Source organism: Pelophylax lessonae (assembly GCF_965119305.1).
Source record: "Pelophylax lessonae genome assembly, chromosome: 1".
In the NCBI taxonomy this organism is placed as follows: domain Eukaryota; kingdom Metazoa; phylum Chordata; class Amphibia; order Anura; family Ranidae; genus Pelophylax; species Pelophylax lessonae.
The window spans coordinates 428,798,850-428,811,409 of record NC_138768.1 but is presented as its reverse complement, the minus strand read 5'-3'; the positions used below and the strand labels follow the sequence as shown (position 1 = coordinate 428,811,409).

General features: G+C 43.4%; 1 protein-coding gene across 2 annotated transcripts in view; it reads right to left on the bottom strand.

Moving 5' to 3' along the window:
• Window positions 1–12,560, bottom strand: part of TMOD1 (tropomodulin 1) — a 112,464-nt gene that overhangs the window by 75,916 nt on the left and 23,988 nt on the right. For both annotated transcript variants that reach the window (XM_082269494.1, XM_082269493.1), the window contains exons 2-3: window positions 1,869–2,021; window positions 239–395 (exon numbers count right to left, since the gene is read on the bottom strand). In XM_082269494.1, coding sequence (XP_082125620.1) covers window positions 239–395; window positions 1,869–1,988 — 277 coding nt within the window. In that variant the 5' untranslated portion in view covers window positions 1,989–2,021. The remainder of the gene's footprint in view (window positions 1–238; window positions 396–1,868; window positions 2,022–12,560) is intronic.

Genomic DNA, 12,560 nt, shown 5'->3' with positions numbered 1-12,560 from the left:
GTCTACTAGAGACTTGTTTTGGTCAGGTTTAAGTCAGTAATTACTAAGAATTGTAGGCCTATAATACATAACGCTAAATTTCCATGAAAACAATTGTACCGCTTTTGGTATGTAATTCCTGACATAATCATACCGCCAGGGAGGTTAACAAGAACTGCAATTTCCTGCAACATTTCACATTTGCTATGCATTAAAAAAACTCTCTTTTATCAAAACCACTGCAAGGCACAGCGCTCACCTCTTTTTTCCCCAGTGTAAGGCACCAGATCTTCCTTATCTTTCATTTCTTTAGCCTGCTTCTCTAGGTGTTCTAGAAGGGCGTCTCGCTGGAAAGGTCCTGTTGCAGTTTTGCTGGTCTGATTCTTTTGTCTTAAACCGGCAGGTAATAACTGATTCTGTAAAGAAAAATGCAAATACTAGATTATCAAATAAATTTACCTAGGTATTTATTCATTCTTTTCTTTTTTTTTCCAGCACATTGTTTACCATTGTTGCCCATTGTGGATGATATGCACGCTTCCAATGATTCTAAACTCAGGGAAGCAGTGTCTAAAGCTGGCTAATTTTACAGTTGTACACAGGCCAAGTCTAGCATAATATTGATCAAATAAAATTAAAGAATCCCCTTTCACTGCCAAGTCCGTACGTTGTACAGGTCTGACAACAGGGGGTTTCACACACAATCTGGTGGCTACAGCCACCGGTTCTGGCCCCCCTGCCATGTATTCCGGGCTCTGCTTGCCCATCTGCGAGCCAGAAAACCGACATGGAGGGTGCTGGTCTGTGAAGGGGAGGGAGCAGAGCGAACACACATCCGCTCTCCTCCCCTTCTTGCTGTTACCTAGAAAGTGACATCTATGACATCACTTCAGGGTCAGCCCCTCAGTGTCCCTGACTAGCATAGCCCGGAAGGAATCTTGTGAAGCCCAGAGAAGACATGTGGGGTCTTTTAGACTCTTCATGTCTCATTTAAAAAAAAAAAACTGTCACCTAAAAATCATCCCATTGGGGACTTTTTGTCTCGGATGTGATAAAAAAAAAGTTAGGCAAAAAAAAATAATATTTTTGCAAAAACATAAGGTTACATCCAAGTGCATAAAACCATCCCCACCAGAAAAGTCTTTGAGGCACCCCCACCCCCACATATATGCACGTACGAACATAAATGCACGTGTTGGCAGCACCTAAGCATGAAAACGTTAATTGTGATATGCATGTTACATATCGCCACTCACGCCAGAGTGAGAGCAATAATTCTAGCACAGAACCTCCACTGTAACATTAAACTTGGTGCAACGGTGCATTTACTCAGTGCAACCTTGTCTTTTATGTTTTACCAACAATTTGGATACATAAATCAAGTAACATAAACAACTGGAACTACCACTATTTTATTCTCTAGGGTGTCTGCCTTCAGAAAATATTTAATGTTTGGGTTTTTTTTTTTTTAATCTTCAGGCCTAAAGTTATTTTTTTTTAAACGTGTGGAGAAAAAGGCAAAAATGGCTCTGGCAGCGAAAGGGTTATCCAAACCCACATTTCACCTGGTAATCCAGCAAATAACACACATTCTGTCTCTTCATGTCTACACCAATTTCTCTATTGTATCTACCGAGGTAGCAATAGTTTACACAAAAACACACAAAGTGTGTCAACACATATAAAGTGACAATGCATTTTTGGCAAGAGCACCAGGTATTTTTTGTATTTTCTGAAAATGTTTTAAGCCTAAAAAACAAAAAACTGGTAAACTGCAACGTACTACATTTTTGTTTTTGGCTTAGATATGCTTTAGTAAAGACTAGAAACTGTTATTGTCATCAACAGAAATTAGGTAGTTTCATGAAAATAGAAAAAGTGGTACCCACATCAGGATCTAATTCTTCCAGTTCTCCTTCAAGAGCTCTTAGTTCCTCCTCAGTAAGTTTGTTTAAGAGTTCATTCTCATCCACATCCCGGTACTTTTCTAAATCTTTTCGGCGCAACATTTTCTAGTCTTTAGGATACTTTTAGCTTTCAGCCTGGAAGAAAAAAAGATTCAGACTTAGTTTCCTGAAGATCTACCCATGTATGCAGTAAGCATGTTTACCTAAGCAATGAGTTACAATACTAAATTGTAGGGACAACTAAATCATAGGGGATTGTAGGGACAAGGTAAGTTTCACTACAGGTTAATCCCGAGTGTGGCTCTGGGTTACCTCTTTTGGTACTGAAAATTAACCCTGAGCCACACTCAGGATTACCGCCGGGGAGGTTAAAGCAGAATGAATTCCTCCTATCCTTTACAGCCAAGAAAGCTACTTCTGTTTGATCTGCAACTGCCATGGTGCTGCACATGTGATCAGTTATGACCCAGCCATTTGATGGTTTAAAAGTTTGGTTGAGGACACAAGCAAATCTGACAGTTAGCAATCCCGGCAATCCAGGAATGTAACTGTTTTTTGAAACCGTTAAATCAATGGGTTTACTTCCATTTTATGATTTACTGCTGTTTGGGGGGCTCTGGGCTTCAGCAAAATGGCAGCCTCCAGTTGCACGAAGGTCCTGACCTGAAAAACAACTCTCTTTATGGGTACAATAAAATGTCAGCCTGTCAGACGAGCTTAGTGAAAGGCTGGATTCTGTAGCCCCTATGCTGAATGCTATATTTTGGCAGCCTCCAGTTGTTATGGGTCTTCAGCAAAAATGGCAGCCTCCAGTTGCTATGGGTAAAGTTCCGCTTTAACTGAACAAGCTGAAGTTAGAAGCTGATTGGCTACCATGCAGAGCTGCGCCAGATTGTACACTCTCCAGCTTTATTAGTAAATTAATCCCACAGACCGATCACACTAGTTTCAATAAATAGAAAAGCATGTGATGTATGTCAGCAGTAAAGGAATATACAGATTTCATGCATGTCACATTTTCTGTAGCATATGTTGGGTCAGGGTTCTTGATTGTTTTCCATTTCTTCGAAGGGTATTAATTATGCTGCCCCCTTTACAAGGCTGCACCTTTTCAGCTAATAAAAGAAAACTAAGCTGCTAGTCACAAATCTCCTTGACTATGTTTACATTCTTGTCTGCCATAATATAGCATTCAGCATAGGGGCTACAGAATTCAGCCTTTCACTAAGCTCGTCCGACAGGCTGACATTTTATTGTACCCATATAGAGAGTTGTTTTTTAGGTCAGGACCTTCGTGTATTCTGGGTCATATGTCAGCCTGTGACAGCATGTAAAAGGTCACACACAGAAGCAACTTTATCTGACAACAGGAAAATAACATTTACATAAGGGAATCAATTTTGGATCAGCTTCCTAATCCCCTGTTAGGTATTCACTAAGATGTCCATACACATATGATGATCTAGACCAGGGATTCTCAAGCTACGGCCCTCCAGCTGTTGTGGAACTACACGTCCCATGATGCACTGTAAAACTCTGACATACACAGACATGACTAGGTATGATGGGAATTGTAGTTCCTGAACAACTGGAGGGCCATAGTTTGAGGACCCCTGATCTAGATGGTCATGGTTAAGCTACACACTACTAGTTTTTTTTCATTCAACCTGATAAAAAAAACTGACAGCTCAGGTCGGAGCCGCTGTACTAACCATCCGATGTTAGTACAACGATCTCCCCTGCTGAGCTATTGTGTTCTGACAGGGGGAACACTCCAGCCAGCACTTTCAGCCAGTTGACCTCAGATGGTCGTCAGACCTTTTTCAGACATGACCCTTCGACCCTGTCGGCCCGGCTGCCATACACATGGGCCAAAAGTTGGACAGTTTCTGTTAAACCCGCCAACGTCGCCCGACATTCGGCCCCTGTGTACTAGGCTTTAGACTGGAAGACAAAAGTTTTTAATAAAGATTTGAACAATAAAAGGCAACATGACAGAAAGTCTGGAAGGACTAATGCCTCGTACACAGGATCCGATAATCAGACGACTTATCGTTCGCATTTTGTTACATGATACTAATATCGAATACAACAATGCGTACTAAATGTATTGATTTTTTTTAGTACGATTCTGGAAAAGCTTCCTGGTTTCGTAGCTACGTATCAGATGGTGCAAAACAAAAACAATGGCAGCCAGGCTTTTTCCGGGTTATTTTCCTGTTTCTGATCATGCGTGGTCTTTGTCTATCGATTTTTAGCGGACGCATACTGTACTGATTAAACGATTGTCATTCGCTAGGCTATCGTACGACAAACATTTTTGTGTTTGTCCCTTTGGATTTTGTTGGATGAAATGTCGAAAGCTGTGTACTAACGATCAGATTATCGTGTGATCAATTCGAAAGCGATTTTTTTCGTACGATTATCTGATCGCGTGTACGAGGCAAAATGAAGGTAAAATCACACAACGCATGTGAGACAAAACCAAAATAGGCATATAAAGAAAGCACTCACAGAGAGTACAAAAAAACAAACATAGAACATAATATACCATTACAGGTTAATCAATACAGTGGCTTAGAAGAACAATGAGCAGGTATTCAAGATCAAGGAATAAAGGTAAGTAGGTTGGAGTTAGGTACCTGCTTTATTTTGTACTGAGAGTCATAGTAAACTATTGTGATGTCCTTGAGGAGAGACCAGCATAACAGTAAGAAAAGAGAAAGGACAAGAAAATAAATGAAAAAGAAAGAGAACTACAGCCCATCCGAGTGCCAAACCCAACCACCATTGCGAACGTTCTAAAGAAGGGGATTGTATATAGTTTATCCAGGGGCTCCAGATCCTCTGAAACCTTTTAGAGGTATCACATAAAAATGCCCATCTTTTCATTGCCTATAGGAATGACCTCTGCAGACCTGCAATGGATAACAATTTCTGAGGAAGCTATTGACATTGACGTTGTATTTTTTCCAATTGCTATTGTTCCTGCAAGGAAATGTTGGCACCAGTGTTGTCTGTTCAGAGGCATTATATGATTTTCTTGTTCAATTTCCTTTAGATTTACCTTTAACCATTAGTGCAAAGGCCTGCCTGATTGCATACAAAATAAAATTGTTTAGGTTTGACCTCATATTATATGGTTTTGGTAAATCTAAATGAAAATTGTTCCAGAAAATTGTATAATGTATGGCCAGCCTAAACAGACATACTCAGTTGTTATCAGATTGTTTATGACAATTATTGTTTTAGCACTTGCCTACAGTGCACTTTTACCCCCTTCCTGCCCAGGCCAATTTACGGCACAGGCCATTCCTTAAGAGTGCATGCGCTGATGACATCGGCTGGATGAAATGTAAATATCTCCTAAACTATGCAAGTTACAGTTACAGTACCTATAGGCAGAGGCGTAACTAGAACCTTCAGGGCCCCGGTGCAAGAAACCATGAAGGGCCCTTCTTTTGATCCTGGGGCCCTTTACTCTCGTTGCGGTGCCCTTTATTACGGTCCCGCAGTGGGACCTTTTCACAAGTTCTGCAGTGGGCCCACTTCCTGCCATCTTGGGGCCTCCCCACGGGGATGGAATGCCAGGGCCTGGTTGCAAATGTGACCTTTGCGATCCTGGAAATTCACCCACTGGTGTCGGTAGTTTTTATTTTTTGGTATTTTAATTGTATTATTTTTTATCATTTCATTTTATTTTTTTACAATGTCACTGACTATGACTCGGTCCATCCAGAAAAGGAAGGAGCTGGTAAATTACATATTTACTGACCCCTTCCTGGTTCTTTATTGTGACACATCTCCCCTGCAGCAGCCGGCAGGAGAGGGGAGGGGGCACAGTGGGGGGGGGGGAGCACGGTAGTGGGGAGGGGGGTGGACCAGAGGAGCACACAGGGGCCCAGAGACAGCAGAACACAAGTGAACTGGATAGGAGGAGTGGCGGGGGCAGCGTACAGAGGAACCAATCTCCTCCATTTTACTCCTGCAGCTACAGGAGGAAAAGGGAGGACAGTGATTTCTCTACATGCTGCCCCCGCCGCCCCTCCTATCCAGGTGTACAGGGGAGCCGCCACAGACCCCCTGGATCATGGGGCCCAGTTGCAATTGCAACCCCTGCAACCCCTGTAGTTATGCCCCTGCCTATAGGTAAGCCTTATCATAGCCTTACATATAGGTACAAACATTACAGGGGGGTTTACAACCACTTTAAAAGTTTCTAAAGAAGTCATTTTTCCCCTTCACTGATGTGCGCTGATGAGGCTGCACTGATGGGCACTGATAGGCTGCCCTAATGGGTAGTGATAGGCTGCACTGATGGGCACTGAAATGTGCCACTGATAGGCATCACTGATGGGCACAGATTGGCAGCACTTGTGGGCACAGAATGGCAGCACATGTGGGCACTGTTGAGACTACACTGATAATCAGGACACTGATGATCGGTGCCCTGATTACCAGTGTAGTTGTCCCCTGTGTGGATTTGCTGGTTATCGGCTCTCCCCACGCGCTGTCAGCGTGAGGAGAGGACTGATGATAACCGGCAAATCCTGTTCACACTGTGATCAGCTGTGATTGGACACAGCTGGTTACATGGTAAAGAGCCACTGATCGGCTTCTTACCCTGATCTGTGATCAGCTGTGTCCGAAGGACACGGCGATCACAGATCTGTGCCGATGCGCACCGCAGGGGGGGCACAGGAAACGCGATCATGGGAGGATGTCTATAGAGGCCCTCCTGGCTATGTGAGCCCACGCTGTAGCCATCTTTTGGCTACAGCAAGGGTGGGAGATGGTTAATAAACATTTGCATTTTGGTCTCATTTCCTAGTTGCCATGTCTATGTTATGGTCACCTTTATTTTTTACAGTAAATAATAACTAGAACACATTCAATTGATATTAATCCCTTGCCTTGTCTAAGCATTTTCAGACGCTCATTTATATGCCCTTGCCTATGTTCTATGTTTAACTACTTTTCTACTGGCCACTTTTACCCCCTTTTCAGCTTTCAGTGCTGTCGCAACTTGAATGACATTTGCGCGGTCATGTAACACTGTACCCAAATTACATTTTATCACTTTTTTGAGACAGATAGAGCTTTACTTTGGTAGTATTTAATCACCACTGTTTTTTTTTTCTTTTTTGCTAAAAAATAAAAAAAAGACTGAGAATTAAAAAAAAAAAAAAAATGTTTTTCTTGTTTCTGTCATAAAATGTTATAAATAAACAATTTTTCTCATTCACTGATGTGCACTGATGAGGCTGCACCGATGGGCATTGATAGGCGGCACTAAAGGCCACTGATGATGTGGCACTGATAAGAAGGCACTAATGCCTCGTTTCCACTGAGCGGATCGGTTCGGGTCGGTTCGGTACGGTACGCTAATTTGAGTGTTTCCATTATGAAAGTGGCCCATACAACCGAACCAAACCGCACCATTCCTGGTCCTGCTTCAGATGTAGGGCCATAGGAAATGGTACGGTACGGTTAGGGCGGAGCTACTGGCGTAACACAATAGATTCCACTGATTGGCGGACAGGAAAACTTCAGTGCTCACGTCAAATGAAAGAGCAAAACAAACACCTCATTTGGTGTAAACCCTGCATGGTCCCTGGTGGCTCGACTTGCAGTGGAAACGCTCACCTGAATAGACCAGACCATTCTAACCCTTCCAAACTGTACCGACCCGAACCGTTCCTCTCAGTGGAAACAAGGCATAATATGCAGCACTGATGGGCACTGATAGGTGGCACTGATATGCAGCACTGGTAGGTGGCAATGATGGGCACTGATAGGCGGCACTGATGGGCACCCCTGATGAGCAGGCACTAAAAGGCAGCACTGACTGGCATCACTGATTGGGGCTGCACTGATAATCAGTGCCCTGATTTTCTGTGCAGATTTCCCCTGTGAGGAAATTTCACTGATCGGCTCTCCTCTCCTCACACGCTGTCAGTGTAAGGAAAGGAATGCCGATAATCAGCAATTCCTTGTTTACATGTGATCAGCTGTGATTGGACATAGCTGATCACATGGGTAAAGAGCTTCGTCATCGGCTCTTTACCAAATTTGGTGATGTGACGTATTCCAGGGGCAGAGCGCACCACCGATTGCTGTGTTGCGTGCCCCCACAGGCGCGCAATCGCGGCAAGAGTGGGACAACATCATATGACGTTGTCCCACAAGGAAAAGCCACCACCCGCCATTTGACAATTCCAGAGGCGGGAATGTTGTTAAGTTTGTGTCATGACTGCTGCCCCAAGTTTCCGGTCTCAGGAGTTTCTCTTGATGCATCCTATGGAGCCACCCTTGCATGCAGGGACTAGAGCGGTGTCTCCCTACACTGTATGAATCAATAGAAACACACAACTCCATAGCCTAGGATGGCAAGGCACTTCTCTGCTCTCCCCCAAGACAACAGGCTAACTGGAAATGGATTTCTTCACACCTAACTCTTTCCTTTGAAGGCCAGGAGTTCAGGGAAGCAGCAGAGAGACAACAGGAGCTAGCAGCATTGAAAGTTGTGGGGTAAGAATTTTAACAAATAGTTTAAAACACTACAATAAGACCCCATTCACATAGGGGCGACGCTACTTGATAGGGCGACCTGTTAAGTCGCGGTGCACAGCGACATGCACGGATTTCATATCATTGAAGTCTATGCAGGTCGCCTCCAGGTCACCCCAAAGTAGTACAGGACCCTTTTTCTACTTGTGTCACTTCTATTCGAACGGATCCTGTGCTAATCTATGGCAGGCGACCCACCGCGACTTGTCAGGCGACCAAGTCGCCTGACAAGTCGCGCTAGTGTGAACCGGCTCTAAGAAGAATCAAATTCACATTTGTTTTGTAAAGGGCTTCAAAGCAGAAGATGAGGTGAATAAAATTTGGGCCACTTTACCAAATATTCAACCTCCAAATACATATCTCCTTACTTAACCCCACTCCAAACTTTAGCAAATCCCTTCCATCATGTGCACTTGCTAACAGGCTATAGGTTTGTTTTAACCCCTTTGGCTGCTCTCCAAGGTTTTATCCAAATATTAGTTCTTTGGTTTAGGATATAGTTTATTTTAATTGGCAACTACGTCTACATGACATCGAGCACCCAACTGTTTCTAAAAAACTGAGATTACTTTTAATATGCCTTAGCTTCTTTTATATATCCAAACATAGAACACAAATTTGTAAATACAACCTTTACAGTTTTCTTTGGTTTTGCCACTCTTTAGGAATTCCTCAGGTTCCATTTACCTAATCCTCTGCTCCTTTTTGCAGCTAGACTGGTTCCTAAAGCTTCTTCTCCAACCCTGAAGCAGTCTAGGGCAGGTGTTGTAAAATTTTGTCGGACCCGTGAAAAAATCGGACCTCGTCACTTCCGGTGACAGAGCATCACAAAACAGCTGATAGGAGTCGTCCGGGCGCATGCTCAGAAGACATTTTTCGAGGTTTGGAAAAATTATAACAGAGAGCGGACAGCTGATTGAGAGAAGGCGGGGCTGAGGTGCGACGGAGGACACCGCCGCGTCATCGAGACATTAGGGAGGGAGGCACATCTGCAGAGCTGGCGGAGGAGGCGGGACGGAGGTGCGGCCGTGTAATATATGCAGGGCTTAAGCGACTCCTTCTGTTTTATAATCTTTAGTAATTATCGTATTATTTATCCTTCGGATTTCATTACATTTAGTATTTCTTATTTTGTATTGTAGAAATACTAAATGTAATGAAATCCGAAGGATAAATAATACGATAATTACTAAAGATAATAAAACATAAGGAGTCGCTAAGGTCCTGCATTTATTACACGGCCGCACCTCCGTCCCGCCTCCTCTATTCAGCTCTGCAGATGACGCGGCGGTGTCTTCCGTCCCACCTCAGCCCCGCCTCCTCTCATTCAACTGCCCGCTCTGTGTTATAAGTTTACCAAACCAAGATAATGTCTTGTGCGCATGCGCACTTGAGACTCCCAGAACCGGAAGTGACGAGGTCCGATTTTTTCACGGGTCCGAGAAAATTTTAGAACACAGGGTTTCTCAACCAGGGTTCCTCCTGAGGTTGCTAGGGGTTCCTTGAGCAATGGGCAACTTCTGCCTCTCAGATAAGTTTCCAATGACACCATTGTTCCTTGTAGCTATCTGTAAGGGGGTGATTCTTCCCAATGATGACAAGAGTAAGGAGCATTCTTTCCACTGACTGTCGCACTAATGTGTCATGAGTTGTAGATTTTTAATTTTTAGTAGGGGTTCCCCGAGACCAGAAATATTTCAAGGGTCCCTCTGTGTTGAAAAGGCTGGACTGGGGTCTTCACGTAATCAAGTCCAAAGCAGTAAGTTCATAGTGCTGCATTGGATGTGAAAACTTCTTCTCTACCCTAGATAAAAAAACATCTATTAACCCTTGCATTGCGGAAGCAGCCCGGAGCTAAGGTTTAGGAGCTAAAAACAACTGAACTTGCCATTGCTGTGCGTGCTTCCAAGCCTAAAATTGTTTTGTCGTTAGAACATATATATCGTGTATACACTCACCGGCCACTTTATTAGGTACACCTTGCTAGTACCGGGTTGGGCCCCCTTTTGCTTTCAGAACTGCCTTAATTCTTCACTGCATAAATCCCCCACACTATTACCCAACCAGCCTGATCCGTTGATACAAGGCAGCATAGATCAATGCTTTCATGTTGTTTACGCCAAATTCTGACCCTACCTTCTGAATGTTGCTGCTGAAATTGAGACTCATCAGACCTGGCAACATTTTTCCAATCTTTAATTGTCCAATTTTGGTGAGCCTGTGTGAATTGTAGCCTTAGTTTCCTGTTCTTAACTGACAGGAGTGGCACCCGGTGTGGTCTTCTGCTCCTGTAGCCCATCTGCTGCAAGGTTCGAAGTGTTGTGGCATTGAGAGATGGTATTCTGCATACCTTGGTTGTAACAAGTGGTTATTTGAGTTGCCTTTCTATCATCTTGAACCAGTCTGCCCATTCTCCTCTGACCTCCGACATCAACAAGGCATTTTTATCCACACAACTGCCGCTCACTGGATATTTTCTCATTTTTGGACCATTCTCTGTAAACCCTAGAGATAGTTGTGTGTGAAAATCCCAGTAGATCAGCAGTTTTTAAAATACTCAGACCGGCCCGTCTGGCACCAACAACCATGCCATGTTCAAAGTCACTCCATTTTTTTGAGAAAAAAACATTCCCCTCTGTTAAAATCCTTGTAATGTACAGAGATCACCCAGAGGGGAAAGTTTTTTTCTCAAAAAAATGGAGTTACGCTTTAAGTGACTTTGAGTCTGCAACAAAGTTTGTAAAAATCCTTGTAATGTACAGAGATCACTCAAACTTTGTTGCAGATTCCTACCTTTTGTTATTATGAAGAAATCATTGCTTGTTCCTCTTTGCCCCTGTTCTGAGTGGGTCAAATGGGAATGGTTTCACAATTATCCATCAGCTGTGGCAGCTGCAGGGCTCTAATGAGGAAATCTGCTGGGCCTGCATCCCTTTAGATGTGTTCCTATTGGGAGTATCTCACCAAAAATGACATTTTTGTTGCAGGGGATGCCAGAAATCTGACTTGTATCTTAGGCAGACTTCTGGGAAAATTGGTGAGCCAATCACACAAGCAGGAAGTGATGTTTCTGGGGTGTGGTCAGTACACATTCTGTGTAAAGAACAGCCCCAGGTAGCCATATTGCATTGCATTTTCAGAAAATTACAACAGCTGCAGATTGAAAAGGAAAGGTCATTTTTAATAACATTCAATTACAATATGACTTGTGTTGCAATTCTATACGCTATATATTTTTTCTTTTTTTACTATTTTTTTCTCCCCACGAAAGTGGAGTTACCCTTTCTTCCCTATTCTGATGCTCGGTTTGAACTTCAGCAAGTCGTCTTCACCAAGTCAAGATGCCTAAATGCATTGAGTTGCTGCCATGTGATTGGCTGATTATCATTTTTGTTACCAAACAATTGAACAGGTATACCTAATAAAGTGGCCAGTGAGTGTATATGGCCAGATCTGTTATTGCATGCATTTCCTTTATGTAAAAAAGTCAGATCTCCCTGCATGTACTGCCTGTCTCCTGTGGTTGCTGTTATCAGAACTATTTTGCACTATGCAAACCTGACATTTACAGTCAGATTACAGTGATTATTACAGTCAACATAAGAACTTTGTGTATCATCAGATAACAAATGACAGTCACTGATAATGATAAAAATGGACCTGGCCAGGATACCATGTTAGAAACAAGATCTGTGCATAAGAGAAAAGGCAGATTATAGCTAATGACACACAGCAGACATTCTAAGAAGAATGTGTTTTAAGGATGGACAGGCACTTTAAAGTGACACTTAGTCCCGGTTCACACTAGGGCGACCTGTGAGGCTACCTGGTCGCCTCACAGGTCACCGTAGGTCGCCTCCCATAGGGAAGCTACGGACCCGTTCTAATAGGAGCGACACAAGTCGCTCCGACCTAGAAAAAGGGTCCGGAGCTTCTTTGGGGCGACCAGGAGGCGACCGCCATAGACTTCAATGTTATGAAGTCCGTGGTGACCGCTCCGAGGTCGCAGCGCGGTGCGAAGTAGCGTCGCCCCTATGTGAACGGGGCCTAAACAATATCCTTTTTCTCCAAAGAAAACTCTATACACATTCACTAACTAATGGT